Below are 27,236 nucleotides of genomic sequence, written 5' to 3'. Positions count from 1 at the left end.
TGAGACGTCTGCTTTTTACAACTTGATTTTGCTTGATCATGCAATTCTATCAACATGCGGGGCAGATTCTCGACAAATTAGGTCGAAAGGAAGGTACCATTAAGGGCCTTGTTATTGGCGATCCCAAAGTCAGAGATAAGAAGAAAATGTACGCTCTCGTTTGCGAGACTTTGAAATGTAAGTTGATTGGATTTCTTCGGAGATTCGAAACCATTTCCCGGAACCATTCAGACATGTTAATCATCGCTGTTCTTTTTTTGTATATCTACAGACAAAAAGGTTCTCAACGAGATCGTCGATACCACCGGCATTTGTATTCAGGAAAAAAAGTTGAAACGATCCCTCGCCCTTGTCCTCATTCACGATCTTTTGTTTACCAAACGTGGTATTACGGTCAAGAACAGTGTGCCACTCAAACAATGTGTGATACGACATCAGGCACGTCTCAAGGCTGAATTGGCCAAGCTCAAGATTAAATACAATGCAGTCAACAACGAGGATTTAGTGAGTCAGAAAGTGAAAGATGCGGTGCACATCCCTCGATATGTCCGCGTCAATCTTCACAAGACGACCATGGAAAAAGCAATTGGGGCTTTTGAAAAGGAAGGCTATACTCTTATTGAAACTCCCGATGATTTGCGCGTACTGGAGAAAAAAACGTTCTGCCGAGATCAGCATTTGTCGGATCTGCTCGTCATGTCGCCCAAAACGGATCTGCATGATCATCCTTTATACCTTTCCGGCGATATCATCTTGCAAGACAAGGCATCCTGTTTCCCTGCTCACGTCGCCCAGGCACCCGAAGGAGCTCATGCTATTGATGCTTGCGCTGCTCCCGGAAATAAGACCTCGCATCTTTCAGCCCTCATGAAAAACACGGGGCGCATTTGGGCCTTTGATCTGGATGAAAGACGATTAAATCTCTTAAAACGACTGACCACCAAAGCTGGCTGTAAAAGTAAGTTGTTTTACCGGGTTTTAACCATGGTCAAGTAATACCGCTGACCAATAAGTTTTAATCTGATAATCAGATATTTCACCTGTCCACGGATCGTTTTTGGAAGTCGATCCAACGGATCCTCAATATGCCAACGTACGTGCATAATCCCGGTAACATCAAACAACGACCGTGGTACAATCTCTTATCCTTGGAATCTTCTTTATAGGTGGAGTATTTCTTATTGGACCCGTCTTGCTCAGGATCTGGAATCATCAGTCGTTTGGACCATTTAGTGGATGATGAAGATGAAGATGGTAACGCCGTTAGCAACCTCAATCGGATCCCCCTTAATTTCCATTTTAAACATGTTGCTTCTTCTAGAACAAGCGAACCAAGATGGTCAGGAAGGTTCCCATCAACAACGTCTGAGAAGTTTGGCTGAATTCCAAATCTCGGTGATTCAACACGCTTTCAAATGTAGGTTTTCCGATCAGATTCGAACTTTGATAATGGAAACAGGTCATACTGACATCAGTAAAACAGTTCCCAAGGCAAAACGAGTGGTTTACTCAACATGCTCGATCCACGCCGAAGAAAATGAGCAAGTAGTCAAGACCGTGTTGTCTCAAACGGATGATTTTGAATTGGCCTCGCGTGATACTGTGCTACCATCGTGGGTACGACGTGGTATTCCAGACGAATTCGACGGTGATACAAGTAGGTCAAGGTCACACAATAAGAGTTCTAGTAACTGATTTTAGTCCATTTCAGATAAATCAGATGCGGTCATTCGTACAGTGCCCGCGGAGGACTTGACGAATGGATTCTTTGTAGCGTGTTTCGTACGAAAATCGCTGAAACGCTCACTTGAAGAAGACCTTACGTCTGAGCCAACCACTCCAAAGAAGAAGAACAAGAAGAAGAAGAAAAACAAAGCTAAAGCCAAAGCATCCGATGCCGCCGTAGATATTTCCCCATAGAGTTTTTTTTTCCACCTCTTTTATTTGCATTACTTCCAACATCTAATCTATGAATCAATCTTTTTTACCCCACAAAAAGTAATTAGTTGCCCTGTCCTTTTTATCATAAAATGATCATTGAGAGTGTATAATGCATACAAACCTTTTTCTTTTGCAACTTGTGATAACACGTCCACAATAAAAAAAAAAGGCAAGTATTTCTCAAAAGCATAGTAGTGAATTTTTCATGTGAAGAGGGGATGAATGTCTGTCAAAAGGTGGTTACGAACGTGGCTACGTCCTTGGGAACCCCTGTCAAAAAAATAATAACAAAGATCTGATAAGATTATCCGTAACACAGACTCCGCTACACGGTCCATTACATCAAAAAAAAACCGCGCAAACTATCATTGATCATACGATCTATCAGTTCAAAATACGGTATGGCTCGTGACAATGAAGCGCACACGGCCTTCCAGGGAACTTTTTCTCTACTGTTTAACAATGTTACTGGCGCGTAAAGCTTTGTTTGGAAATGATGGACCCTTATGCCATGATGATTGTGCAAAAATAATGGTATGATTTACTTGATTTTTCATGTGAGATATGAAAAAGGAAAATCTATAGATAAAATATAATCGAGGATCTACGTACTTACTCGGGACACGGTTTGTGTAATTGCAGAGGGCGTGTGCATTGGTTAAGAAGCTAGAAGTTTTTTCCCTTATCTGATTATTCTCGATTTGGTGAATTAGAAATGATTCGACGAACCTGGTTCCGTTTTATTATCGGAGAAAGGAGGGGCAGGTCAGTTCCCCGTACCAAAAGATGAAAGTTTTTTCTTCCTATTGGCTTGGGGACTTGAAAATTGAATGCATAGAGATAATTCCGCCTGAAAAAAAAAATTTGGAAGAGCGGAAAGATGAAATATGAGATGGATTCATTTTTTTGGTTGTTCATTTGTCTTCAAACACACGAAATATCTTCACTGTCAACGTTAAGCTTGTTTTTAAAGGCAAAATAACAAAAAGGCGAATATTACCTGTTTTGTCGTTTTGGCGGAACATGATCTTTTTACTAGTGTGAATCTTTTTTGAGTTTCCTTGTCAATTTTTTTTTTATTTTCAGTAAGCGAAGACAGTAACTATAATAAGAAATCTGATAAACTAAGCTGCACAGTGCGATTCGCCATCTGATAACAACTCCACACCGGTATCTGATTTTTTTTTTTTTTTTTTTTTCGCAGAGGATTTATTTATTTATTTTGCTGGGACGATCCGCATTTTTTCTTGCATTTCTTTTTTTTTCAATTTTCCTTCCTTGCACAATCCATTGTATTATTCCTTTTTTAGTCCTTTAACACGAATAATCAATCGGAATCGTCATGGCAGGCCTTGGAAAAATAAAGAATACGTCAAATTTCCATGTAACGGCCTACTCGTATGCCATGTTCTGGTGGGGTCTGTTCGCCATCTACTGTATCGGATACCAGCTGTCTCGTTTACGCGTGTATTGGATCCGTCGTCAACGTGCCTTGGGTAAAGACGTCCCTTACACCCCGTTACCCGGTGCACGGTTTCTGCGTCCTCTCAACCGTCAAGTCAAGATTCCCTTTGTTACCGACATGATTCCTGTGAAGCATATCTTGGGTGTCACCTTTTTCATCTTTATCAATATCATCTTCTTATTCTTTGCTCCATTCGCCCTCAATGAGGGTATGTCTTACGAGGTCCCTCAAATTGGTATAATGGATCGTCGTGCCGCGTACCTTGGCATGGTGAACTGGTGCTTCGTCTTTCTTCTCGGTTCCCGAAATACCATCATCACCAACATGTCGGGGATGACTTTTGAAGGTTTTATTCCGTTTCACCGATGGTTGGCACGTATCGGTTTCCTGGAATTTATTCCCCATTTTGTCTGGCGCATGTAAGTTGAGATTTGCTTTTTTATTTGAACGTGTTTTTCTCTTCAATTGTAGATGGCGCATGCTCATTTCTTTTGGTTAGGATTCACGGTTATCAAAAGTACCACGTTCCCAAGGATGCGTTATTCCGTGATTTAGAGTATACATCTGGCACCGTGGCTATGCTTGGTTTCATGTTAATTTTCGTCACTGCGTTTGAGTACATTCGTCGCAACTACTTTGAAGTATTTTACTATGCTCATTTGACCGGGATCCTGATTGCCATTATTGCCAGCTGCATTCATGAAGTCGGTTGTTTCCTGTACTTTATGCCTGTGGTTGGCTTGTGGTTCTTCGACCGCATGTGGCGTTCGTACCAATCCTGGGCAGTGAAAATCGCTCCTTTGCGTATCGATGAAGCCGTGTCGCAAACCAAGGACCAAGATGGTATTGTTCGTATCCTTTTCCAGCACTCAGCTTTTGCCCGCTTCCGCCCTGGCCAATATGTGTTTATCGCCATTGCCGAAAAAGGTCGCGCTATTGCCCGTTATGCCAACTGGCATCCCATGACAGTTTCCGAAGTTTTCCGTTTGAACAAATCCGCCCCCAATCCTCTGGATAACGCTATTGAAGAACGCGTGGTCGACAACACTGCTAAAGAAAAGATCGAAAAGCAAGTTCAAGATCACGACAGTTTGTTCGAAAGCGATCGTCGCTCTATCACCAGCACGCTTCGACGTCGTGCTCCCGGTGCCGCTGGCGCTGATTCCAACACCATTGCCTCTCTTCACGTCAAGGCCCTTGGTAACTATACTCGCCGCTTGTTGGAAGTCGCTGCTTCAGATGACACGCTCGGTCTCAAGGTGGATGGTCCTTATGGTCCCAAACTCGAATATCAAGATTATCCCGTCATGGTCGCCTTTGCTACTGGTATCGGTATCACCCCTGCTCTGACTCTCATCAAGGATTGCGTTGAAAGACGCACCGCCGGTGTCAAGACGGTCGCCACTGAAAGTCTTTACCTTATCTGGGTGATTCGTTATACAGGTAATTAAATGCATCAGATGACATGGAACCAAAAAAAAAAAAGCATTGATACTGACCTCTTGTTTTAATAATAGATGAACTCGCTCCCTTCACAGACTTGATTGATTACTGGTTAGAAAGATGCCAAGAGGCTGCCCAACCATTGAACCTTCATCTTTCCATCTATGTCACGCGTGTGCAAAACGGTGACGAAAACTTGATTCCCGGTTGCAAACTTCACTACGGTCAGCGTCCTGATATTCACAAGTGTATGGCCAGCATTCACGATGCCCATCCCAATACCCGTGCATGGGTTCACACGTGTGGTCCTGACGACTTTATGCGCACTGTACTCAACTCTGCATTATCCTATCATTGGGATGCTCATCACGAAACCTTTGACCTCTAGAATATTTTTTTTGTAATTTTTTTTTTCTTATTGCTTCGCTTCATAACCTTACTCAACTGTGATAATATTTTTCATTCTTTCTTTTTTTTTTTCTTTCAATCGAACCCCAAACTTCTTTCATAACATATATATTTTTTTTTTTTTTTTTGCTTGGTTTTTCAAGAAAATCCAATAAACACGTGCTAACTTCATTTATCCCACTTTCATTTCATCACACTTTTTAATTCTATTATTCTTGGTATTGGCCAATTTTCGCTTAATTTTTTTCTTTTTTTTCTTTGGCCGGGGATGGCGGACAGGCGGTGCCCGGATCAAAGACAAGGGGATTGGGATTGGAGAGAGGACGTTTACGCGGAGTATGAAACCAGCCACTCCATAGTTGGAACGCTTGCGACATGACTGGAAATTTTTCGTTTTTCCACTTTTTTCCCCTCCCCCCAGTTTTTTGAGAAAATCCTCTTTCGCTTTTTTTTTTCTTTTTATTCCACTCTGGTTGTTTTGTGAGCTTCAGTTTTTCTGGTCTTTTTTTTTTTTTTTTTTTTGTCTCCTCGATTATTCTCCATTTTCACGGTGTTCTTCCATCTCACGTGCGTAACATGGCACCTATCATCGTGAAAATCCGTGGCAATAAGCCGTTTGCACCGTTTTCACAGATGGATTCGGAAGACGACCTTTGTAAAACATGGCGTGTATGTACGAAAATCCGAGATTCGCTGGAAAATGGTTCACGACTGGAAAATCTGTCATGGCGACTATGGTTTCGCAATCACGTCTCCAAGGAATCGGCTTTCCGTCGATTGACCAAAGGTATCACCACGCAACTTGAACGTCACCCTTCCATTGGTTCAACGACACAATTACCACCTTCGGTCATTCAAGCGACAGCTATTTTAAGAGCGAAAACAACCCCTTCGACTACAGCCACGACGGTGTCCCGCACAGAGGATGTGATGGTTCATCCGGCACAGCCTCCGTTACAGTTTTCTCAGCCTACCTTGGACTATTACACCCTCTCGCAGTTCACTTCGGATCAAGCCAATGATCCACCCATTAAAATGGAAGACATCTTTGGCGCCTTGTCGGATATGCAAACTTATCTTCCACCCCAACCTTCCCAACCGCCTCACCCATCCGTCGCGCAACCTTCGCAACCGCAAACACAAAACAATGAAACATGGCACATGGATTATATGTCGAATTCCGACGTGGTCTATACCCCTCACCAACCACAGTCCATGCTTTCTTCGAGTGTTGTACATACACCCATCAACGACCCATCGTCAGATCAGATGAATCAGACTGTAAACTATAATATGTCCTTGTCGATGCCTTCCAGTCCACTTTTGTATGGTCACCCTTTCTCCGCAAGTCAACCTCAAACCCCTATCACCGAATCTGAAGCAATTTACGGTTCTTCGGCCGACAATCTAGCATCGACTTCTGATTCAATTTTTGACACCAGTCTGTATGATGAAACCGATACCGCGCAACGCCCTTACTATCATCCTGTCCCCATGTTTTCCTCCAGCACCGCATCGGTCGCCTTGTTCGATGAAACCCAATTTGGTAATCTGTAAGTATTGGTGGTTTTTCTTTCAAAACCGCTGGTCTTGCACTTTCGAAGAAAAGAAAAATTGACCTAGTCATCGAATCTTTTTTCTTCTAGGAATATGACCCGACGGCCGGTTTACTATGAAGAATCGTCCACTCCACAACAACCAAACTCATCGTTTCACGATCCCACCATGCAACTAGACGAACGTTTATCGACCTCTACTTTGGCGTCCCCTTACGGCGATAGTCAGTTGAAACAGGCCGAAACCGATTTGATGGAAAGTCAATTTCCACAACCGGTGTGTACCAATTGTGGTGCCACCTCGACTCCATTGTGGCGAAGGTCACCGGACGATGATCTCTTATGTAACGCTTGCGGATTGTAGTAAGTTTGAAAGCTCCCATGTTCATCATTGAACAAATTGTCACGGACCATTTTGTTTGTTTGTTTTGGTACTCATTTTGCGTCATTTTGTTCTTGTTTTTCTTCCCCCGGCAACCTTATTTAGCCAAAAATTGCACAATGCACCTCGCCCCAAATCGCTCAAATCCAACAGTACCCGTACCAGTATACGAGAAGAAGAAAACTCACAATTGGTATGCTCCAATTGTGCCACGATGAAAACTCCGTTGTGGCGGCGCGATGAAGAAGGTGCTCCTCTTTGCAATGCCTGTGGACTATAGTAAGTGTAGATGACGTTGAAATCATTGAAAAAGGGAGAAAGCATTACTTACTATGGTTCCCCATTTTTTAACAGTTTAAAACTTCATCATGAACGTCGCCCATTATCGATGAAAACGGATGTCATCAGAAAGCGACAACGCCACGAACCGGGAGGTGGCAATGGTCGAAAGATACTTGCAAAGAAACTGAAACTCGAAGGAAAACTCGATGCTGCCAATATCACGACGCCGGAACCGTCGCCTTCACCGGATGCACAAGTGATGATGCGACAACAATACTTTACAGAAAATGATGTCTGCGGCACTCCCATGGGTTACACTAGCCCATTCGCGTTTCCCTAAACAACCCTACCTGTTCCGGTGTAATTCCTTTTTTTGGCTTACCATTTCTTTACTCTCTTGTACTATAATAATTGTGTATATCCCATGTTCTACTTCCCCAAATCTTGTAATTCATTTTCTATGTATCATGGTATTTCCAGTTACGCGCTCTTCCATCTCCTCTCCCCATCTTTTGAAATTTTAACTCGCCTATAGCAACCACTCGCATTACATTTCCTTTAATTCAATTCATCCCACCTCTCTACACATCCATAGAACAATGCTCTTTTTTTTTTCACCGCAGCTTCTGCTTGATTTGATTCCGACGTGGGTAAAATGTCTGTTTCCGTTGTAAATCACATGGGTTGATGTTGTTGTGGACGGGACAAACAGCGCAATTCAAACATTGGTTAATGCACAGAGAATCTGTTTCCTACATTAGAATATGCCTGCAAGTGATTGATCAGTCAAAAATAATGGTTTTTTTTTTTTTTTTTACTTGCACTAACATAACAAGCATGTATTTTTCAATATGAAATCATGCAGGGAAGTTGCGCGCATGTCATGTTGAATGGCGGGGTATCGCTTTTTCCAAGTGTTTCCACCTTTTGTATGTATGCATTCATTTTTTTATGATGTACGTAAGCAGTTCTTGCAAACGCATGGAGCGTGTTACATTCTGGCCGGAAGTCAGATTAAAACTTTGTGTTTTCTCGTTGGTTTCTTCATGATCTGATGAAGCCAAACTGCAACCAGCCTATTTTTTTTCCGTCTCCGACGGGCCCATGAAAATTTTTCTCCGCCTGCTTTTATTGCCAGAACGGCAAACCCATATCAACTACTTCAAGTGATTTAACTCACTCCTTCGGCTGCCATGGGAATTCCACTTTACAAACCTCGTTCTGAACGGGTTTTTGAGGAAGATTTTGAAGCATCGCCTCTGTCGTCTTACCCCTATTCTTCTCGTCGACGTTCTTCTGTATCGCGTTTACTGTCGAGAGTGAGACAGTCGAGAATAATGAGTACGACTCGTCGACCGGGTGCATCATCCTTTGTACCCACATCCGACTTTGCAGTTCGTCATCGTTCCCGCGCGCTTCATGTTGCACCTCAACTGACTCCCGAGAGCTCGGATTTGGATCGTCAATTCCATATGCGATTCACGGAAAAGCAAAATTTACTGGATCAACTCGAGATTACGGCGACATTACTGGATCAGTTTCTATGCGCGCGATCGGCTCATGGATCGGACAATACGGCTCTGCCAAGTTTTCTGACCGAAGGTGTGTGTGTGAGGCAAAAATAAGGTTAATCATTTACCTGCTTTGAGTGGGGTACTCAATTCAATTTTTCCCAATTTCAGATTTACCCACGGTATTGGGAACAGCTGTCAACTTGACCTCGTCCTCTGTAACGAACCGCATGCCGCCGCTTTCCTTGACGGGGTCGTCGTCATCCTCATTGTCTCCTGCATCGTCTACCACGACGGATTCCAGCCAATCCGATGCTTCTCCGCTACAAAACGTAACGGATCATATATTGCATACCATCTATACCACTCGCCTTCATTATCTAGAAACCAGCATCTTAACCGCTCATCGACGTATCCGAGATCAACTGGCGCTTATAAACTCGTCCGTTCCCATCGCCGCCCTTGAATCATCTCAGAACCCTTCATCCTCAACAGCGTCTACCTACGCCTCGTCATCCTCGTCTTCTGCTTCTCTGCGTTAACAAAAACCCCATCGTCCTCGTATGTTTATGTAGAGAGGTTCTTAATTAGTATTATACCCTTCTGCCGAGAAATGGCTCACACCTTGCGGGGTCAACGACCCATCTCTGATTGCCCCCAAACCGTCACAAGTACGGCACTTATTGTTTATTCAATGGGAAGATATATTTTATTCAAAAATAAAAAAATAAAAGAGGTAAAATAACAAGGATTTTTGATAATCCAAATGGTCGGAAACCACCACGGGCAAAAAGGACAAAACCGAGGAAAATGGGATAAGAAATATAGGAAAGGGGTATGGGTGATCAATTATTGGATCACAGATGTATCATTGAATCGATGGAGTAGCTTTTTCTTAGCGAATGTAAAAGTCTTCCGCTGGGGAAACAGGAACACTGCTGTCTTCTTCCCAAACCGAGTCGGTAACAGGTTGGTTCACGTGGTCTTCCGTCCAGCCTACGTTCTTGTGATCGTTGGTGGTGCTTTTAATTTCTTCTTCTTCCCAAGCGCCTTCATTACTGTGATCGGGAATGTTGATACTTTCATCTCTCCATTCATTGGTGTGAGCAGGGGCTTCTTCTGAGACCCAATCGTTCAAGTGTTCTTCCTCAGCCGTTAACCATTCGTTATCGTTGGCATGAGCAGAGGCGTCCGATGCTTGACCGTCACCGTTCCAGGCATCTGTGGTTCCGTCCACCACTTCGCTGAACCATTCACCTTCATTCAAATGCTCAGTAGGGTCTTCTTCTGCGACCCACTCATTCAAGTGCGTCTCGTCGCTCACCGCCGGTTCTTCAGTGGCATGCTCTTCGGCACTCCATTCACCTTCGTTGGAATGATCAGGGATAGCAGCGGTATCAACAGAGGCCCATTCATTGCTATGGTTTTCATTTACTTGCGATGGAGTGTTGCTGACAACGTCAAAGTCCTCGGTTTGCCAATCATTCAGTGGAGCGTCTTCGTGCCATTCGGCATTGTTATGGGGCGTGGGAGCTCCTTGGCTGTTCCACTCATTGGTATGGCCACTCTGAGTGGTACGTCGATCATCATCGGTGAAATAAGGGGAGTTGTCATGGCTGTTGGCATGCTTGCTTCCCAATTGGTCTAAATCAGCGGCCAAAGCCTTGTTGGAGACAGGTCGAGCGAAAGCGGCGGCATCGTTCACCTCATTCTTGTGGGTGACGACTTGCGTTTCCGTCTGCTTATTTTTGTCAATGTACTTGGTGTAATCTTGATCAAGACTCTATAATTGCGTAAATAACATGAATCAGGACATTGGACGATGAATATGGTTTTCCTTCCTGTCACTTACGGCAATATAGGCATCAAAGCTGGTATGCTGGTTGTCACTTTCTTGCTTGGTGGGGCTGACCGCAGGAGCTTCGTTGGAATGACCTTTGTTGGCGTTCGAATTCTGATCAAAATAAGAGTCCAATTCATCCATCATGGCATTCCAGTTCTTATCATCGTGCGTAGCCGTATGCTTGTTGCCTTTGTGTTTGATATCGTTGACAATTTCGTCGAGTTCCTGATCGTTGACATGGTTAGGTCGGTTGCTGGTGTGTTTAATGCCGTTCATAATGGAATCAAGTTCCTGGTCGTTGAGATGACTGGGTTGCTTGTTTGCATGTTTGATATTCTCGACAATCGCATCAAGCTCTTGGTCGTTGAGATGAGTCGACGCCTTTTGATCGTTATGCTTGAGGTCATTCAAAATAGCGTCCAATTCCTGATCGTTCAAGTGCGATGCTTGAGAGGAACCATGCTTGATATTTTCCACAAGGGCATCCAATTTAGCATCGTCCATATGGTTTGTTTTGGATGATGACGATGAACCCTTCTTCAAATCATTGACGATGGCGTCCAATTCCTCGGCTAAATGTGCGTTCTCCGCAGCATTTTTCTTGATGTCTCGTACCAGTTGCTCCAAATCATCAGAGGAGTGTTCGATTCCTTCGCCTGCGTTGGCATGGCTGGCTTGACTGTGCTTGATACTTTCTACCAGCTGATCCAGCTCTTGATCGTTCATGTGAGCCGTTTGTTGTTCAGGAGCCTTTGTTGAAGGTGTATCCGAACGTTTGTTAAGCTTGAACTCGAGCGAATTATATTTACAATGGGTAGGTTGACCGACACTTTCAAGCACAATATGATGGTTTCCTGTACAGGATATAACATAAGAAAAGGATGCGCATCAAACAGTAAGAGTCAAACTTTACCTGGCTGGTGCCCATTGAGATTAAAAGCGACTTCACCGGTTGTACCACGCTTGGCATCTGTAAATAAGGAGTGAAGAAATCGTTCAGCAAGAGAGGGAAAAAGGTCGAAGACAAGAGTTTGCAAATAATAATTTTCATATAATAATAAATAGAGCTTACCAAAAAGGCCGATGTGATCGACGTCTGTTCTTTCAAGATCGGACCGAAGTGTAATGTTGACTTGTTTGTACTCTTCGGGAGCTTGCCATGCAATGACATGCTTGCTTCCGTCTTCAAACGCATAACCTATCATGGCGGGGTTATTAACGGGGTCCACTTTTATGGTTTCACTGTCTCTAGGCAAAGGTGTTTACCTAGATCATTAGGATACGTGATGCGAAGCTCTACATGAAACAAAAATGATTCACTGAATGAGTTTACAGCTATCATGCCAACAGTAAATTGTAACAAGACACATTACGACTACAAGGGCTAGGTTTCGTGGCGGAATTGTCGAGAGGCGCGTTGCTATGAGGTTCAGGAGTCTTTGTCGAAGGTGTATCCGAGCGTTTGTTAATCTTGAACTCGAGCGAATTGTATTTACAATGGGTAGGTTGGTCGACACTTTCAAGCACGATATGATGGTTTCCTGTACAAAAAAGTAACATAAGAAAAAAGACGCGCATCAAAAGAAATAAGAGTCAAAGTTTACCTGGCTGATGCCCGTTGAGATTAAAGGCGACTTCATCGGTTGCACCACGCTTGGCATCTATAAATAAGGAGACACGAAATCGTTCAGCAAGAGTGAACCAAAAAAAAAAGAAAAAAATTGCGGAGAAACAAGGTCGAGGACAATCATTTTTATGGCTAGTTTGCAAATAAAATTTCTTGTTATAAATAGAGCTTACCAAAGAGGCCGATGTGAGCCACATCTGTTCTTTCGAGGTCGGACCGAAGCGTTATATTGACTTGCTTGTACTCTTCAGGAGCTTGCCATGCAATGACATGTTTGCTTCCGTCTTCAAACGTAAAACCTGTCATGGGCGGGGTTATTAACGGAGGCCACTTTTATGGTTCCACTGTTTCTATGCGAAGTTTTTACCTAGATCATTAGGATACGTGATGCGAAGCTCTACATGAAACAAAAGTGGTTCACTGAATGAGTTTAAAACTGTCATGCCAACAGTAAAATGTCACAAGGCACATTACGGCTACAAGGGCTAGGTTTCGTGGCGGCATTGTCGAGAGCCGCGTTGAGATGAGTTTCAGGAGAAGGACTGGTGAAGAAAGGGCTGGCTTGGACAAACGTGCCTACGTGAAGTAACAAGGCAGCTGCTGTGGACAAACTACCCGCGGTGGACAACAGCTTCATTTTTCAAAGGAGAACAAGAAAAAAGAGAAGCGAACGAAAAAAGGAAAACCGAAAACAAAGCAATACTTTTTTAAAAAAAGGGACAACAACGAAACCTCCAATCTCGTTTTTTAAAAAAAAAAAAAATTAATTGGGCGGGGTCTCTGACCAGACACCAACAAAAAAAAAAAGGCAGCGGGCTCAATCAAATTCAGTAGTTGAACCTATTTTTATATCAACGTTGTACAAAGGCTTATTGTACAAACTTTGTTAAAGAGGTGCTTAACCGTAATGAGATTGGCCTACGGATTCCCAGTTTAAGCCACACGCTTCGCCTCCAAAGCCTGCGGCATCAAATGTATCCTCCAGCACCTCGTCGTTTGTCGCGTAGTGGTTCGTACTACCCACTCGATTTGTACAGTGTCTAAATAATCAATAATGTCAGAAAAAAGAAACAACCCAATCCAAGACCATGCACACGATGATAAAACTACGAACCTCATTCTAGAAGCTTCATGACGTGCTACACCTGTCGCCATGGATTTCCTTGGTATGTGCAGCGTGGAAGAGGACGGCTGACTATTGTGATCCGTGGAATAGGCCGAGCCCTCGTTTAAATCCCCGCCAGTACACCGATCCCGATCTTGCAAAGCCTCAGCCTTCCTTCGATCCAATTCTTCCAGTTCATCGTTCATATGCTTCTCTAGCGCTTCAGTTGCAATCCATTCTCCGCAAATGGTACACATATCCACTTGCTCCACATCGTCACCTGCTTCGTTGTCTGATGTAGTAAACGGATCATTCTCTCCCGGTATATGCGCTACGCTGTCATGATCCATTTGGTTCTTTTTGTGAGCTGCATCATGCGACAATGGGTTTTCTTTTTCGAGTGGCAAAGTGGTATCATCATCCACGGGAGATTGAGATTGATTGTTACGATGAAGGTGTTTCTCCAGTAATAATCGATCCGAAATTGAAGCTTCGTCGCCTTGCTTGTCTGGAGAAGCTCCTATACAATTGGCGGCATGTAATATAATTCTATTCTCTGGGAATCGACAGGAACAAATGGGGCATTCCTTCAACTAATCGATCATCATTAGTCGATAATGATTTGTCAACGTGACCGCGCTAAAATCCCAATTTTTACCTGTGCGGACCTCGGAGGGTTCCTTGGTATGCGAGGTGGGTATATTTGACGACGTGACAGTAATTTCTCGACAAATTGATCCAGATCCAGGGCTTCATCATCATCGCTCGAAGATGACGAGCCAATATCACGGAATTTCCGCCGTTTACTTTGCCATTGGTTTTGTTCATCTTCTTGTGTTGTGGGGCTGAATGTCTGTCTTTCATGACTGTCATCGTCGAACACACTTTCAAAAAATAAAGGTGCCACCGGACTGGACTGTAAGAGCGGTTCGCCTTGTTCACTTGGTAGACGAGGGGTATTTAATGTATCTGAGGACGCAGGAATGGTGATATCGTGGTGAAGGGGACTGCCCTCCGTTTCTTCAAAGAAGAGGGGTCGCATTGGACTTGATTGGAATATATCGTCATCCAACAGGCTGGATCGAGAAGGTCGCTTTGGGCTTTGGTCCAACTCGCTGGGACGGCTATTGGCTTCTGCCTCGATCCAAGCAGATAAATCGTCTATTTCGAAGCCTTCTTCATTATTTACAGGGTGCGGTGCTCGTTGTTGCTCAGATTTAACATTGTCGTTCGCACGCACTGAAGGTTTTTCCTCTGAATTGAAAATCACAGGAATTACATGTTCTTCTTTCACCGGTATTACAGCATCATGCGTTGTTGGTAATGATCGATTGGTACGATCGCCCAGCGGTGCATGCGTGCGATGTTGACGTGATTTGGCCTGTTTCTCGTAATGGCGAAGTAGCTCGAGTTCCTGCTCGTGCTGTCGTTTCGCTTCTTGTTGACTTAATGCCAAGGCGTACTGCAGTTCGCGATCGTGATCGTGATCGTGATCATTGGGTGCGACATTCTCCGAGTGGTTCGCCCATTGAGAATGTGATTGAACCGAACTTGGCTTTCTTTTTGTTCTACTTTTTGTCCTTGCGCCACCGGATAGCCACGATCCTAATGTACTGTTGCGATTCATAGAATTGGCAAGAACTGGAAGAAAAACCTGTGGGTTGGTGAGAACGGATGAATGTGGAATGGCCCTTTCAATTTTTTTTTTTTCGATCCAGCTGGAAAAACACGCCGGACCAGTTATAAAAAGTCGCGTGCGGTTATTTCCGCAACTTTTAGAAACTTGGTATGCACAACGTTTAAAGCAAAATTCATAAGTGTAGTATACATATTCACAATATTTTTATTTTTGTTTCAACGATCAAAGCAGAAATTTACAAATAATGGTAAGGTAAAAAAAAAAAAAGAGGCTTAATTATCCTTGAGAACGACCGATTCACGGTTGAGCGTATTGGCGGCATCTGTACCAGTGGTACCGACTTGAGCCATATAAGCACGTGCCTTGTGATAAGCATCGTTAAATGTATCGGTGGTCACGCCTTGTGCGCGAGAAAGCTGGTTACGGAGAAGAGTTTCACCTTGCTGGAGATGCGCGTCCACCACATCCTTGTTGGACAAGTACAAGCGAGGGAAAATGAAAGCAGAAATCAAAAAGATAAGAAGAATGGTCATGCTAGAGACATAGGCAGAGATTGTCCAGGTAGTGTAAAATATGGCCAACCATTTCAGACTGGTGGCGCTGTTTTCAATCAACACAATACGGGCCAAAGCATGAGCCACGGTTTCAGCAAGGTCGACGAGCACAGAACTGTAGCGTTGAACATTTTGCTTGTTCATTTCGGTTAAGCTTTCCTTCTGAAGCACACCAGTGTAAGGGTGACTGGATTGGCCGTCGTTGAACACCTTTTGGCTTTGTGTCATAAAAGTCACATATAAAAAGTTCAAACCGATGGCCACGGTAAGAAGAGCAGAAGAAATTTGCAATAATGAGTAGTGACGGGTCAAGAGAATCGAGCCCACAGACAACACGAGAATCGCTGCGGAACGAACAGGGTTTTCCCAACGCAAAACGCGCCAGACTTCACGTTCCATATGGTCAGTGGTTTCATTACGGTGCGAGGATCCTGCATGAACGGTAAACAAAAAAAAAAAAAACATCAGAACAAATGCATCATCTTATAATCCACAATGGATTGCTTATTTACCACTGTAGCTGCGAGTGGGTCGATTGCCTGTGTTCATCTTGTCCTCTTTACGCTCAAAAGAGTCATTATTGGAAAGTTTGCTGGTATCAACACCAGGCGCCTTGCGCTGCCGCATCGTTTGATCCATGGTGGATGTAGGGAAACCTGGGTCGCCATTTTGGGGCTTCGTGACGGGATCTTGAGGCGCAAAAAAGGCGTTATCATTGGCGGCCAAAGGAGCCGCCGTGGTGTGAGTGTGAGTGTGCTCTGGTTGAGTGCTTGACAGTTTATCCAACGGCATGGTGGTAGGAGCCGCCGTGTTGGTGAGACCAGTATCAGTATTCTTTAAGGAATGATCCATGGGTGGAGTAAGAGGTCTTCGATGGATCTCGGGTTCAGCAGATTGCATGACGAAGAAGAAAAAAAACCTTTATGCGAGGGGAGTGAGTTTTATTGATAAAAAATGTGAGTAGGGGACTCACCTTGCTTGCCTTTATAACCCTTGCGAAATGTGAGGTTGGTCGGAGTGTCATCGAAATGACGATATCCGCCAATTTCTATCATTGGCAATCCGCGCATAAAATATTTTTTTTTATTGCATTGATATCATAATGACTACAAAAGTTCCCTTTATTTCGCACCACGCTTGTTCATCAGTTCCCCGGTTCCTTTTGTTGCATTTCAGCTGAATAACGTGTAAGTCTCGAATAAAAAAAAAATTGTTGCTCACTGCGTGAAGAATGTAGCCGAGGTCTCCATTCTCTGATTGGCTCCGTTATAACACAGGCCGAGCAAAGCGTGAATTAGATGGCCAGACGTTTGTTTGTCAATGCCATTAACGGTATCGTCTCCACAGAGTAATTTATTGATGTCATCCAAGATCATTTGGCGCAATCCAACCCTTTATGCATAAATCCATCATGTTCTATTCCTCACTTCTTCCCACGAAAGATAGTCGATGGCAATCGGCGGGAAGACGAGAGGAGACCTTATTTTTTCTTGCAACAGGCGCAGAATCCATGGTCATTACATCGTCACATGCTTTTGATGGGCGCAAGTTTAATTGGAACTATCCACCAAGGAGAGAAATAGCTCGACTTTGCCAAATTGATACATTATTTTTGAAATTTGGAACGCAATCAGCGCAAAGCAACAAAAATGGAATGTCTAGACTGAAGCTGAGACGGTTGTTTCTGAAAAAAATGATTATTTTTGGTATCCGTAATAGAACAACGTGATTCGCGGAATTGCCGGATAAACGCTCTTTATACTGGTTGCCCTTTTGCCTTGTCGATCCGTGGAGTTGAAAGTCTCCAACTGGGCAACAGACATTGCCTTTGCGGTGCTGACATTGACTTTTGCACTCTGCTCATCTTGATCAAAAAATTGCCCTTCCGTTTGTTTGCCGGAAAGTCCCTTCTATTTCATCAGGCGTTCAACTAAACCGAGCATCGCACGAAATCGTTTAGTCTTGCCCCATGAAGTCCGCGCCGAACAAAAATGATCACATCAATATCTTCCACACTAAATAGCTACACACTACTAGCCGGTAGCGCTCAAAATCTTGCAAATGCTGCATTTGAGCATAGTTAGCTGACTGTGAACGTTCTGTTCTCACCATAAAGCAGAGGGATAAAGCATGATCATACAGTATTCACTATCTCTAAAGCTGAATGCATTTTATCAAGTATCATCTTGCACTTATTCTCAATCAGTTCCGGCGAATATCAATAGGATAACAAGAAATCGACCCGGTTGACTTAAGGTGCCCGATAGGCTCATGTATCATAGATAAACCTGAAATTCTCGATCATTTCGTCTTTAGACAAATTTGAATTGACAAGGGGCAATACAACTTTTTTTTTCTTTCAAGTGATGGTTCGGAGCAAAACCGATAATACATGGAAAACACAGTGGTCAACGCGACGCGCCAGTGGTGCCGATGAAAAAGATCGCGTGGCCAAAACGAAATTAGAATTCCGATATGTGGCATTGTTTGAAAATTGACGCGTTTTTTGGAATATGTAATTTTCGACAGATGAACGCGTTATGAATGGGCAAATTGACGTCCTTTTGTCGTGACAAAGAATTGCATCAAAGGCAGGATTGTGTGTAAGTACCCATTTCTATTATATTGGCTGCTCCTTGGTTTGAAAAAAATACAAGGGCCAAAAAAAAATTTTATTACCGAGTGGCAAAGACAAGTCCAAATCAGTGCGACTGCTCGAGCGTGCATCAGTTGCAACGATTTTTTTTTCCTTCTTTCTCCACCAATTGTATTTATTATCCTTGCGGGCCACAGCCACCATAAAACAGCGTACCCTTTTTATTACCTATCCTTGATACCTCGTAACCCTCCCCTCTACATAACGATGACGGAATACGTCTCTTCAGCAGCCTCCAAGAAAGAAGAACGCAAAAGAAAGCAAGAGGAGATTGTCAAGGAACTCCAAACTCAAGATCTTGACGGATACCAGAAGCTGTCCAAAATTGGCGAAGGCACTTACGGCATTGTCTTTAAAGCGCGACAGACCAAAACCAATCGATTGGTAGCATTGAAGAAGATTCGTCTCAATTTCAGTGAAGGCGTCCCTACTACCGCCGTTCGAGAAATCGCCCTACTAAAAGAAGTGAATCACACCAATGTTATCCGGTAACATGTCTAGATGTTATAAAACTCTCGCCCTCAGTTCGCTCTAAATGTCTCCCACAGATTACTCGATCTGATCCAAAAGGACACTTCGATTTACCTTGTTTTCGACTTTTCCGAAGTGGTAAGTGTTACTGATGTTTCCCAGTGCAGCGCGTATAGCAAGTCATGATGACTCATTCTCTTTTGAAGGATCTGCGGCGGTATATGGATGCAGTAGGACGAAAAGGTCTAACGCCTGCCCACATAAAAGTAAAATACGCCCATACCGGATCTACAAGCAATTGCTTTATAATTGATCTTTTTTCTTCTTCCGTTTTAGAGCTTTATGCATCAGCTTATTTGCGGTATCCGATATTGTCATTCTCACCGTATTCTTCATCGAGATTTAAAGCCGCAAAACTTGTTGATCGACCGAAACGGCAAACTCACCATCGCAGATCTGGGGCTATCCAGAGCCTTTGCAGTCCCTTTACGAACATATACACATAACGTATGCACCCCACATTCACTGTCCAACCTCATCATCGCCACGCCCTAATACGCTTTATTACGTATGCTAGGTCATTACACTTTGGTATCGAGCGCCCGAAATTCTGTTAGGCAGTCGGCATTATTCTACAGCAGTAGATATGTGGAGCATTGGATGTATATTTGCAGAATTGATGATACTTAGGCCATTATTCCCAGGTACCTATTCTTTTCGATTGGAAAACGAAAAACAAATGACTAAACCGTCTCTGCGTTTTTAGGAGATTCGCAGATCGATGAACTCTTCCATATATTCCGGTAAATCATAACAAGTGTGGACTTGGTATAATCTTCGTGGAGCTCAATCCTGTTCCTTTCCATCTCGATAGTCTACTTGGCACACCATCTGAAGAGGAATGGCCGGGTGTCACAGCATTGCCCGATTATAACCCTGGATTTCCTGGTAAGTATGCTTTGCCCGGACTTGTGCTTGGTGTAGATTTTGTTTGCTGATCTGTGATAATACCGTAGTATGGAATGCGGTAGATTTACGAACAAAATTCAAGACTTCCAAACATTTTGTCGATCTTGGTGATCATGCTTTTGACTTGCTGAAGGTGAGATGACCCGGACCTGATGAAGCACTAAAATATGCTCAAAAAAGTTTTGATTTTTGATCCTCAGTCTATGATTACATACAATCCTGCGGAGCGTATTGCGGCAAAAACGGTATGTTGGTTTGATGTATACAATGAAACTGAGTTGCATTGCTGAATTTTTCATACGGGAGCATAGGCAGAAGAACACGATTACTTTTATGATGATCTCAGCATGTTGCAATTCTAGGCTGGAACTTCGGTAGATTCTATTTCAAACAGTTTAATCTATATATATAGATGAAATTTGCATAGAAAAAGGGAAAGTAATGGAAGCAAACACTATTTAAGAATAAAATATGTAAACCCCCGCCAAAGCTGTTGCGTAATGTGCCTTGAACGTGGACAGGTCGCTTGAAGCGTCTCTGTCATTGAAGTATCACTTTAACCTCGTTGATGCTCACCCTAATTATCTATAATGTTTCCTGCAGACAACAGCGTCTTTCATGGTGTTTACAAGAGATACGAGGTAGTCCGTTGACATGTAACAGGAAGAATAATAGAAAACAACTGAAGGAGCTCCACAATGTGCATTACATGACATTCTCTGCTTGCGCACAATCGTCATGGGCTAGTATGTTTGAGCAATCGCGTAGTCAAATTGCAAAGTTTAACGCGTATTTATTGACTTGACAGACTTACGTGTATCAGCTTCACATTTTTTTACAGTAACTATTCCGTAATCTGTTCAACATTTGATGGATCTGGAGACATTGGCTGGTTGAGTGTAATGATATTGACATTGGAAATAGAGGTTCTGGCCCACAAAATAGGAATCAAAAACGATAAACAGCGAACACTAGCAATGGATCTCCTTTTATAGATACATTCACACATCGACGCCCGTTTTTCGAACAACAATGTTATCGTGGATGAAAACAATCACTGGGAAGCAGGTTTCTGTCACTTTTTCACACGCGGGCATATTTATTTGCTTATTGTGCCATTTCTGTATCCTCCTCCACACCTCGAATATATAAAACATTGTTGCATCTACAAGAATAACAAACAGCCAAAGGTAAGTTTTAGCGAGATCGTTGACAGTAACCGTGGATCGCTCATTACGCACCTTATCAGCACTTCACCCAAGGTGCCCACGGAAACACCTTCTTGGAATTCTTCTGTGTTGGCCAACTTTTAATGTAATACATTAGTATGCAATGTTGCTTTTTCGTTTGACCAGCGATAGGATTTACCTGGAAGTTCATGTACGCATCAACCGATACGAGGTAGCCTTTATATTCTCCACCCCATTTCAACTTTACAATCACGGGTTTTCCGGTCAGTTCGTTAAGAAACGGTTTAGGATTGACAGGAACAAACTATATGAAAGAGATTAGTCAATATTATCGGGCAATGCAACGTGCATGGGTGCCACTTACAGCCGACATGGATGATGAATGTTGTTGTGAACTGAATGACAAGAAAGCGGTCAGTTGAAGGAAATGCTGTGTGTGGTGGCCGTGACTACTCTTTTACCAGCTCGTGACCGCTTTTGAACTTGGCTTGCCTGGTTGCCAATTTTGCGGCTCATAGATGTATTCCCTTTCTGTTGAAATAAAGCTATACAGCAGCTACTATTATTGTTTCTACCCTTGGTTCAATCTTGCAACAGTGTTAATAACAAAACTAGAAACCCTGTGTTCCAACGTTTCACTACAAACATTGGTTGGTTCTTTTTTTCGCGCTCCTCTGATATCTGATTTTTTGATCTTTGTACAAAGACAAAAAAAAGGACCTCCATTGGAACGTCATTAGCACAAAAATAATTCGCGATATGGAGGCTACATTCGGATTTCGGAAAGTGTGGTATGAATGCGATCTATGATCGTGCTTCCCACATCGGGCAGTGAGCGGTATTGTAAACCTTTTTCTGTGTAACATTGAAAAAAGTGCCATGAACCTTTCATGACGTACAATTTTGCCACCATCGGTCCGACGGATACAAATGATCATCAGGGACCAGCGGAAATATTTGCTGTGCTCCGCCAATATAGAATGTGATGTCAATAGACTCAGGCTTGTTCAATATCGTATGATTCCATAAATCTTTAGCCAAGTCTTTGAGATGAGTTAATAGCTAACCCTGACGTCGCCGTCATCGACTTTTTTTCACTCACATCGTTTATCGTGACGCAAAAAAGAAAAAAAAAGGCTAACTTTTTGGCAATATTCGTCAGGAGCTAAAATCTTACTCAAGAACCAATCAATTTATATAATACAACTCCTCCCCCAGAACAAGGCATTGAGCATGGTAAATTCTAATTTTTCTTGCAAAGTAGAGATTCATATTTGAGATATTACAGTAACTAGCGTAAACAAATTTGCATACAATGAATGGTATCAGATAGAAATCGATAGATATGTACAATTTAATGAAAGCAGGAATCAGAGACATATTACGTAGAGCATAAAAGGCGGCGGGTGTAAAGGGGGGGGGTGTGTGTGTGTTGGTTGGACTTTTTTGCCTTTAAGAAGGATTACACGGTGGTGGTCACTGGTTTTTTCGCCGTAAAGATTCTCCATCGAACACTACTGCGCTGTTCCTCGAATTCATCCAAGGCGGCTGTGCAAACACGGTCATATTCCTGCTCGGATACCCCAATTTCAATCAGCCACCAGCGCCGCATGGATCGGAATAATGCTTTGATTTGTTGTTTGTATAGAAATCCGTGCTGGCGATCGACTTTCAACACAAGTTTAGTTAGATCATGGCAGCAACCAAAAAGCCCAGTTCGTAATTATCTCATTTTACCTTCAGCATCGGGCCATTCACCAACAGGGATATCATGAATGGATTCCTGGACATCGACGAAGCCTGCTTCTGTCAACATGTCCTCCAATTGTTCAGCATACAAGGGATCGACGCCAATGGTCGCAGTAGCAATCTTGTACCACTCATTGACCAAAGCAAGCACCGGGCCCGCATTCTGGAATACGATATCTATAGCGAAAAAAATAAAATCATGCGTTGCTTTTGTTAAACCCGGCTGGAATTGAAAAACAAAGATGTTGATGAAAAATGATTACCGTATTCCACGAGTTCAATGCTGCCACCAGGTTTTGCAACGCGAAACATTTCCTTCAGTAAGCAAGGCCAGTCCTTGTAGGGCACAACGGTGGCGGCATCTCTTTGATATATGAAATCAAAGTAATCATTGGGGAAGGATAGCGGTTTCAGAATATTGCCGTACATATAAGTGACATTCGGGGCTCCCACTGTTTGTACGGTGCCACTCAATCGGGCCGTAGGTGCCCACGGTCCTTCTTTTTCATTGGGCGGAAGAATATCAATGCCGATGGTCTCACAGTCAGGGAATGCTTGTCCCATTTCGAGGGCCCATAAACCTGCAAAAAAAAAAAAAAATCAAACAAAGATACAGAACCGGATTTTCACATATCAGTAAATCATCCTATCAACATGTCCATTTGAAGCTTCGCTTTTTTCACCATTTACCTACGCCACACGCGCATTCGAGGATCCGTTTCGGCTGTTCCAATTTGGTCTTGGTGTTACCACAGAATACCTGTTTTAGAACATAATGCTGCAATGCAGACAAAGGGATGACAAACAAGAAAATTTAACGTTCGCACACTGTTCTTTTCCCATTTTTGTTTCAAACAATATTTTTTGATGTGTACCTGTCGTAATTGTCTAGATTTTTTCGTTCAGGACTTAGTACATTATACTTTCTCATCATAAATCAAGAGCCATATCTTTCCCCTTTTTTTTCCCTTGTCATACTTTTCGCGTCCCACAGACTGCTGCCACTTAAACTCTTGACTTATGTAATCAAAAAGCACACTTACCGATCGTATTCCTTCTCATCGCCATAATCATACACGGATATCATTGGATCCTTTTTAGATCCCGCTGTAATGGTCGTATTGGATCGATGAAGAGCTGACCACGGTGGGGAAGTAGAATACTTTTCGAAAAGGATAGGTTCATTGGATTCCTCTCCACGCATGGTGTGAGTTCCTTTCAGATTGGGTGACATGGGTACAGAGTTTGCGGAGCCAGCCGAGCTGCTGTAAGGTGCGGATCGTGAGGAAAGATAAGTGGCAAGTGTCCCAGTTTCGTCATCACTCGTGGACGATATCGTGCTTCCTTCCAAGGCATGGTTGTGCTGAATGCTGTTCCGTCGCAGACGGGCTCGCCGAATGGGTTCCGAAATGACGGCGGATAATGCCGATAATGGCGAGCTGTGATCCGACAACACGACTTGATGTCGAACCGGCATGACGGGATGGTTCGAGCCAGAGGCCGTTTCGGAATGAACACGTCGATCATAAGAATGCGGATGATTATGAATGGATCGCGTCGTGGTTTCCCCCGAACACGTTTCGCTGGAAGGAGTGCCTTTGTGGGAACTTGGCGCTAAGGGTTGGGGAGACTGAAACGGTGGCTGTGATCTTAGACCGGCAAGGACTTTCCTTCGTCGTCGAGGGACTTCTGCATTCTCATGGTCTTTACTTATCTGTCCGCCCATACTGGTAAATAGAGCAACAGATAAAAGCTCCACAAGGATCTATCTGAAGAGGAGAATAGAAAGAGAAAGAAAAAAAAAGAGAGATGACAGAAAAAAAAAAAAAAAGGGCGACAAGTCAATGGAAGTGGGAAATATTGAAATGCACTTTCCCAAAACTTTTGGAATCCAGGTCAAACCAATCTGAGGAAAATTGGCATTGAATTCATACGCTAAAAAATGGCGGACGTTCAGTGGAGGTTGGTCAGCGGACTTTTCCAGAAAAGGCGAAAATCGTTCAGATTCCGTCCATTCTCCACACAGTGTTGGATAAAAAAGCGGCATCATATGAAGCACTGACGTTTCATGACATCGGGCATCGAACCTCTCTGAGAAAAAATTATCCATTTTGGGTTTGTTTATTACTGCAAATTTCAAAAGAAGTCGCGTCAAAAAAGAAGCCGTTTTTTTTTAAATAAATGCAAAGAAAAAACTTTAGATTCTTTTATTTTATGCAATCCATGCTTTGAAAGGTTGTATGTCACAATAAAAAATATTACAAATGAACAAAATTATTTGAGAATAGAAGTGAAAAAAGAAATGCGCTTAGGGAGCAATCAAGACACGGACAGTGTTGGTGTTGCCAAGACCGCCCTTCCAGCCTTGAACCACCACAACAGAGTCGTTGGACTTGACAAGGCCAAACTTCTTGCCTTGCATGATACCCCACTTGATACGGTTTTCAACATCGACTTCCCAGTTCTCATCCACATTTTCACGGTAGATGAAAGGGAAGACACCACGGGAAAGATGGGATTGACGAGCCGTTTGTTCGTCGCGAGTGACAACAATGATAGGCTGGGCAGGTCGATATTTGGAAGCAAGGCGAGCAGTGTGACCCGACTTGGAGAGAACAATGATAGCACCAGCGTTCTGTTCAGCAGCAGCGGACACGGCAGCACAAGCCACGGTTTCGGTGGTCTCGGTGGGCCAGGTGGTCAAGGAACGAAGCTGGTTGAAGAGAGGAGGATAGCAGAGCACGGATTCAGCAAGGATACAAGTAGCAGCCATGGTCTGGACGGCTTCAACGGGATAAGCACCCTTGGCAGTTTCACCAGACAACATGACAAGATCGGCACCATCCAACACGGCATTGGCGACATCGGACACTTCGGCACGAGTGGGACGGGGGTTGTAGGTCATGGATTCCAACATTTGAGTAGCACAGGCAACAGGCTTGCCCATCAAGTTACACTTGGCGATCATCATCTTTTGTGCAATGAAGACACGTTCGCAAGGGATTTCGATACCCATATCACCACGAGCAATCATGATACCGTCGGTTTCAGCGAGAATTTCATCAAAGTTCTTGCAACCTTGGTGGTTCTCGATCTTACAGATAATCTTGACATTCTTGCCCTTCTCACCCAAGACGCGTCGAATATCCTTGACATCTTGAGCACGACGAATGAAGGAGGCAAAGATCATATCCACACCGTTTTCAACACCGAAACGCAAATCGTTCTTATCCTTTTCGGACAAAGCGGGAAGATCGACGGGAGTCTTGGGAAGGTTGACACCCTTCTTGGAGGCCAACTTGCCATTGTTTTGAGCTTGAACCTTGACGTAGTCTTCACCCTTCTCGAGCACCTTGAAGGAAAGCACACCGTCATCGACGTAGATCAATTTGCCGACGTCAATGACCTTGGGCAAGTTCTTGTAGTCGACGTACATCACCTTATCGTCACAAACATTGGCGTACTGATCATCAGTAGAGAAAACCATTTCGTGACCACGGGAGATGGGCAATTCCTTGCCATCGCGCATAGCACCCGTACGGATTTCGGGACCCTTGGTATCCAAGGCAATAGCAATGACGTTGTCAGGACGCTGAGCACCAGCAGCGCGAGCATTGTCAAGCACGGACTTGTGATACTATTAAACCAACCGCAGAAAGAAAAAAAAAAGTAGAGTTAAATCTCGTTTCTTATACATCAAACCGAGAAAATGCAATAGGCCAAAAGACATCCATCACATATCTCAAACGCACAAGCGAAACATAAGAGAGATTGTACTTACAGAATAGTCACCGTGAGAGAAATTCATACGAACAATGTTCATACCGGCATCGATCAATTCGACCAATTTTTCGACCTTGTTGGTACCAGGACCGATGGTACAGATGATGGAGGTCTTTCGGTTTGCCTTGGGCTGGACATCGACGTCCATACCGGCGATCCATTGGATAGGATATTGAACAGGCGAGTTACCCTTGGTAGAGGAGTACATTGTTTGTGATGATAAAGATGAAAGAATGAAAGAAAGCGAGAAAAAAGAAGAAGCAATTGCCCACCAGTAAAAATAGTTGCGTTCAAATTCCCGCATGATTAATATCTTATCGATTCCACAGGGGTTTTACATCATGGTGATAGGTTTTTTTTTCACCTCTTAGAGCCTATCAGACGATTCCTGTCTGAGCAAGGGATTTTTTTTTAAAACCGTGCAAACACATGTTGTTAATTTTTTTTTGCCTTTCACTTTCAAATCGTTTTTACTGTTACTTGGCAACGATTACCCATCTTTCCCGCGTATCGTTATCAAGGCGGGTATAATCCCATCTTATCAGCGTATTTTAGCTTTGGACCTCAGAAATCTTCCCGTCCAGTACTTTTGGCACTGGAAAATTTTTTCTGCAGACGATGGCGGACTATGATATCATCAGCCAAATCGAGATCCGACAGGC

General features: G+C 43.4%; 11 protein-coding genes across 11 annotated transcripts; 5 read left to right on the top strand and 6 right to left on the bottom strand.

The window, feature by feature from the left end:
• Nucleotides 1–10: 10 nt before the first annotated feature.
• On the top strand, nt 11–2,088 carry BYT42DRAFT_566343 (S-adenosyl-L-methionine-dependent methyltransferase). Its single transcript, XM_051567963.1, has 7 exons — nt 11–177; nt 272–958; nt 1,032–1,093; nt 1,167–1,254; nt 1,322–1,417; nt 1,484–1,657; nt 1,712–2,088. Exons 1-7 carry the CDS (start codon nt 39–41, stop codon nt 1,918–1,920), a joined length of 1,455 nt encoding a protein of 484 aa, XP_051424668.1. The 5' UTR covers nt 11–38; the 3' UTR covers nt 1,921–2,088.
• Nucleotides 2,089–3,208: 1,120 nt separating this feature from the next.
• BYT42DRAFT_598205 (ferric reductase like transmembrane component-domain-containing protein) lies at nt 3,209–5,358 on the top strand. Its single transcript, XM_051570963.1, has 3 exons — nt 3,209–3,825; nt 3,906–4,849; nt 4,924–5,358. The coding sequence occupies exons 1-3, from the start codon at nt 3,284–3,286 to the stop codon at nt 5,235–5,237; spliced, it is 1,800 nt and encodes a 599-aa protein (XP_051424667.1). The 5' UTR covers nt 3,209–3,283; the 3' UTR covers nt 5,238–5,358.
• A 413-nt stretch (nt 5,359–5,771) lies between these two features.
• On the top strand, nt 5,772–8,212 carry BYT42DRAFT_566339 (uncharacterized protein). Its single transcript, XM_051567962.1, has 4 exons — nt 5,772–6,810; nt 6,904–7,176; nt 7,301–7,474; nt 7,550–8,212. The coding sequence occupies exons 1-4, from the start codon at nt 5,834–5,836 to the stop codon at nt 7,815–7,817; spliced, it is 1,692 nt and encodes a 563-aa protein (XP_051424666.1). The 5' UTR covers nt 5,772–5,833; the 3' UTR covers nt 7,818–8,212.
• A 384-nt stretch (nt 8,213–8,596) lies between these two features.
• BYT42DRAFT_566337 (uncharacterized protein) lies at nt 8,597–9,683 on the top strand. The gene is made up of 2 exons (XM_051567961.1): nt 8,597–9,079; nt 9,160–9,683. Exons 1-2 carry the CDS (start codon nt 8,671–8,673, stop codon nt 9,528–9,530), a joined length of 780 nt encoding a protein of 259 aa, XP_051424665.1. The 5' UTR covers nt 8,597–8,670; the 3' UTR covers nt 9,531–9,683.
• Nucleotides 9,669–12,966, bottom strand: BYT42DRAFT_303422 (uncharacterized protein). The gene is made up of 9 exons (XM_051562930.1): nt 12,933–12,966; nt 12,632–12,855; nt 12,436–12,492; nt 12,205–12,372; nt 12,098–12,127; nt 11,904–12,029; nt 11,745–11,801; nt 10,841–11,685; nt 9,669–10,771 (listed from the first exon to the last, which is right to left on the bottom strand). Exons 2-9 carry the CDS (start codon nt 12,762–12,764, stop codon nt 9,884–9,886), a joined length of 2,304 nt encoding a protein of 767 aa, XP_051424664.1. The 5' UTR covers nt 12,765–12,855; nt 12,933–12,966; the 3' UTR covers nt 9,669–9,883.
• A 272-nt stretch (nt 12,967–13,238) lies between these two features.
• BYT42DRAFT_566332 (uncharacterized protein) lies at nt 13,239–15,349 on the bottom strand. The gene is made up of 3 exons (XM_051567960.1): nt 14,222–15,349; nt 13,573–14,156; nt 13,239–13,498 (listed from the first exon to the last, which is right to left on the bottom strand). Exons 1-3 carry the CDS (start codon nt 15,188–15,190, stop codon nt 13,357–13,359), a joined length of 1,695 nt encoding a protein of 564 aa, XP_051424663.1. The 5' UTR covers nt 15,191–15,349; the 3' UTR covers nt 13,239–13,356.
• Nucleotides 15,350–15,380: 31 nt separating this feature from the next.
• On the bottom strand, nt 15,381–16,674 carry BYT42DRAFT_566331 (Reticulon-domain-containing protein). Its single transcript, XM_051567959.1, has 2 exons — nt 16,269–16,674; nt 15,381–16,187 (listed from the first exon to the last, which is right to left on the bottom strand). Exons 1-2 carry the CDS (start codon nt 16,654–16,656, stop codon nt 15,475–15,477), a joined length of 1,101 nt encoding a protein of 366 aa, XP_051424662.1. The 5' UTR covers nt 16,657–16,674; the 3' UTR covers nt 15,381–15,474.
• Nucleotides 16,675–18,121: 1,447 nt separating this feature from the next.
• On the top strand, nt 18,122–20,336 carry BYT42DRAFT_566323 (kinase-like domain-containing protein). The gene is made up of 10 exons (XM_051567958.1): nt 18,122–18,900; nt 18,961–19,021; nt 19,090–19,149; nt 19,220–19,390; nt 19,461–19,587; nt 19,650–19,686; nt 19,758–19,831; nt 19,900–19,985; nt 20,053–20,097; nt 20,164–20,336. The coding sequence occupies exons 1-10, from the start codon at nt 18,620–18,622 to the stop codon at nt 20,212–20,214; spliced, it is 993 nt and encodes a 330-aa protein (XP_051424661.1). The 5' UTR covers nt 18,122–18,619; the 3' UTR covers nt 20,215–20,336.
• A 389-nt stretch (nt 20,337–20,725) lies between these two features.
• Nucleotides 20,726–21,454, bottom strand: BYT42DRAFT_566320 (uncharacterized protein). The gene is made up of 4 exons (XM_051567957.1): nt 21,407–21,454; nt 21,221–21,346; nt 21,094–21,158; nt 20,726–21,017 (listed from the first exon to the last, which is right to left on the bottom strand). The coding sequence occupies exons 1-4, from the start codon at nt 21,413–21,415 to the stop codon at nt 20,960–20,962; spliced, it is 258 nt and encodes an 85-aa protein (XP_051424660.1). The 5' UTR covers nt 21,416–21,454; the 3' UTR covers nt 20,726–20,959.
• A 791-nt stretch (nt 21,455–22,245) lies between these two features.
• On the bottom strand, nt 22,246–24,619 carry BYT42DRAFT_566316 (S-adenosyl-L-methionine-dependent methyltransferase). The gene is made up of 6 exons (XM_051567956.1): nt 23,835–24,619; nt 23,667–23,679; nt 23,482–23,569; nt 23,055–23,372; nt 22,780–22,968; nt 22,246–22,710 (listed from the first exon to the last, which is right to left on the bottom strand). Exons 1-6 carry the CDS (start codon nt 24,515–24,517, stop codon nt 22,505–22,507), a joined length of 1,497 nt encoding a protein of 498 aa, XP_051424659.1. The 5' UTR covers nt 24,518–24,619; the 3' UTR covers nt 22,246–22,504.
• Nucleotides 24,620–24,936: 317 nt separating this feature from the next.
• On the bottom strand, nt 24,937–26,908 carry BYT42DRAFT_566312 (pyruvate kinase). Its single transcript, XM_051567955.1, has 2 exons — nt 26,573–26,908; nt 24,937–26,428 (listed from the first exon to the last, which is right to left on the bottom strand). The coding sequence occupies exons 1-2, from the start codon at nt 26,876–26,878 to the stop codon at nt 25,100–25,102; spliced, it is 1,635 nt and encodes a 544-aa protein (XP_051424658.1). The 5' UTR covers nt 26,879–26,908; the 3' UTR covers nt 24,937–25,099.
• Nucleotides 26,909–27,236: the final 328 nt, after the last annotated feature.

Source organism: Radiomyces spectabilis (assembly GCF_025331425.1).
Source record: "Radiomyces spectabilis strain NRRL 2753 chromosome Unknown BYT42scaffold_5, whole genome shotgun sequence".
NCBI lineage: Eukaryota > Fungi > Mucoromycota > Mucoromycetes > Mucorales > Radiomycetaceae > Radiomyces > Radiomyces spectabilis.
This window is presented reverse-complemented; position numbering and strand designations above follow the sequence as displayed.

Coding starts and splice junctions, on each gene's coding strand:
- BYT42DRAFT_566343 (XM_051567963.1), top strand. CDS start 39: ATGCAATTCTATCAACATGCGGGGCAGATTCTCGACAAATTAGGTCGA. Junction 178..271: donor CGTTTGCGAGACTTTGAAAT/GTAAGTTGATTG, acceptor GTATATCTACAG/ACAAAAAGGTTCTCAACGAG. Junction 1,255..1,321: donor GGATGATGAAGATGAAGATG/GTAACGCCGTTA, acceptor TGCTTCTTCTAG/AACAAGCGAACCAAGATGGT.
- BYT42DRAFT_598205 (XM_051570963.1), top strand. CDS start 3,284: ATGGCAGGCCTTGGAAAAATAAAGAATACGTCAAATTTCCATGTAACG. Junction 3,826..3,905: donor CCCCATTTTGTCTGGCGCAT/GTAAGTTGAGAT, acceptor TCTTTTGGTTAG/GATTCACGGTTATCAAAAGT. Junction 4,850..4,923: donor CTGGGTGATTCGTTATACAG/GTAATTAAATGC, acceptor TTTTAATAATAG/ATGAACTCGCTCCCTTCACA.
- BYT42DRAFT_566339 (XM_051567962.1), top strand. CDS start 5,834: ATGGCACCTATCATCGTGAAAATCCGTGGCAATAAGCCGTTTGCACCG. Junction 7,177..7,300: donor TGTAACGCTTGCGGATTGTA/GTAAGTTTGAAA, acceptor AACCTTATTTAG/CCAAAAATTGCACAATGCAC. Junction 7,475..7,549: donor TGCAATGCCTGTGGACTATA/GTAAGTGTAGAT, acceptor ATTTTTTAACAG/TTTAAAACTTCATCATGAAC.
- BYT42DRAFT_566337 (XM_051567961.1), top strand. CDS start 8,671: ATGGGAATTCCACTTTACAAACCTCGTTCTGAACGGGTTTTTGAGGAA. Junction 9,080..9,159: donor GCCAAGTTTTCTGACCGAAG/GTGTGTGTGTGA, acceptor TCCCAATTTCAG/ATTTACCCACGGTATTGGGA.
- BYT42DRAFT_303422 (XM_051562930.1), bottom strand. CDS start 12,764: ATGACAGGTTTTACGTTTGAAGACGGAAGCAAACATGTCATTGCATGG. Junction 12,373..12,435: donor TCTCAACGGGCATCAGCCAG/GTAAACTTTGAC, acceptor TTTTTTGTACAG/GAAACCATCATATCGTGCTT. Junction 10,772..10,840: donor GCTTTGATGCCTATATTGCC/GTAAGTGACAGG, acceptor ACGCAATTATAG/AGTCTTGATCAAGATTACAC.
- BYT42DRAFT_566332 (XM_051567960.1), bottom strand. CDS start 15,190: ATGAATCGCAACAGTACATTAGGATCGTGGCTATCCGGTGGCGCAAGG. Junction 14,157..14,221: donor ACCCTCCGAGGTCCGCACAG/GTAAAAATTGGG, acceptor ATGATCGATTAG/TTGAAGGAATGCCCCATTTG. Junction 13,499..13,572: donor CATGAAGCTTCTAGAATGAG/GTTCGTAGTTTT, acceptor TTGATTATTTAG/ACACTGTACAAATCGAGTGG.
- BYT42DRAFT_566331 (XM_051567959.1), bottom strand. CDS start 16,656: ATGCAATCTGCTGAACCCGAGATCCATCGAAGACCTCTTACTCCACCC. Junction 16,188..16,268: donor ACCCACTCGCAGCTACAGTG/GTAAATAAGCAA, acceptor CCGTTCATGCAG/GATCCTCGCACCGTAATGAA.
- BYT42DRAFT_566323 (XM_051567958.1), top strand. CDS start 18,620: ATGACGGAATACGTCTCTTCAGCAGCCTCCAAGAAAGAAGAACGCAAA. Junction 19,150..19,219: donor TAACGCCTGCCCACATAAAA/GTAAAATACGCC, acceptor CTTCCGTTTTAG/AGCTTTATGCATCAGCTTAT. Junction 20,098..20,163: donor AGCGTATTGCGGCAAAAACG/GTATGTTGGTTT, acceptor ACGGGAGCATAG/GCAGAAGAACACGATTACTT.
- BYT42DRAFT_566320 (XM_051567957.1), bottom strand. Junction 21,159..21,220: donor ATGCGTACATGAACTTCCAG/GTAAATCCTATC, acceptor TTACATTAAAAG/TTGGCCAACACAGAAGAATT. Junction 21,018..21,093: donor TTGGGTGAAGTGCTGATAAG/GTGCGTAATGAG, acceptor TTATTCTTGTAG/ATGCAACAATGTTTTATATA.
- BYT42DRAFT_566316 (XM_051567956.1), bottom strand. CDS start 24,517: ATGGGCGGACAGATAAGTAAAGACCATGAGAATGCAGAAGTCCCTCGA. Junction 23,373..23,481: donor CGAATGCGCGTGTGGCGTAG/GTAAATGGTGAA, acceptor TTTTTTTTGCAG/GTTTATGGGCCCTCGAAATG. Junction 22,711..22,779: donor TGAATGGCCCGATGCTGAAG/GTAAAATGAGAT, acceptor TTGTGTTGAAAG/TCGATCGCCAGCACGGATTT.
- BYT42DRAFT_566312 (XM_051567955.1), bottom strand. CDS start 26,878: ATGCGGGAATTTGAACGCAACTATTTTTACTGGTGGGCAATTGCTTCT. Junction 26,429..26,572: donor TCTCTCACGGTGACTATTCT/GTAAGTACAATC, acceptor TTGGTTTAATAG/TATCACAAGTCCGTGCTTGA.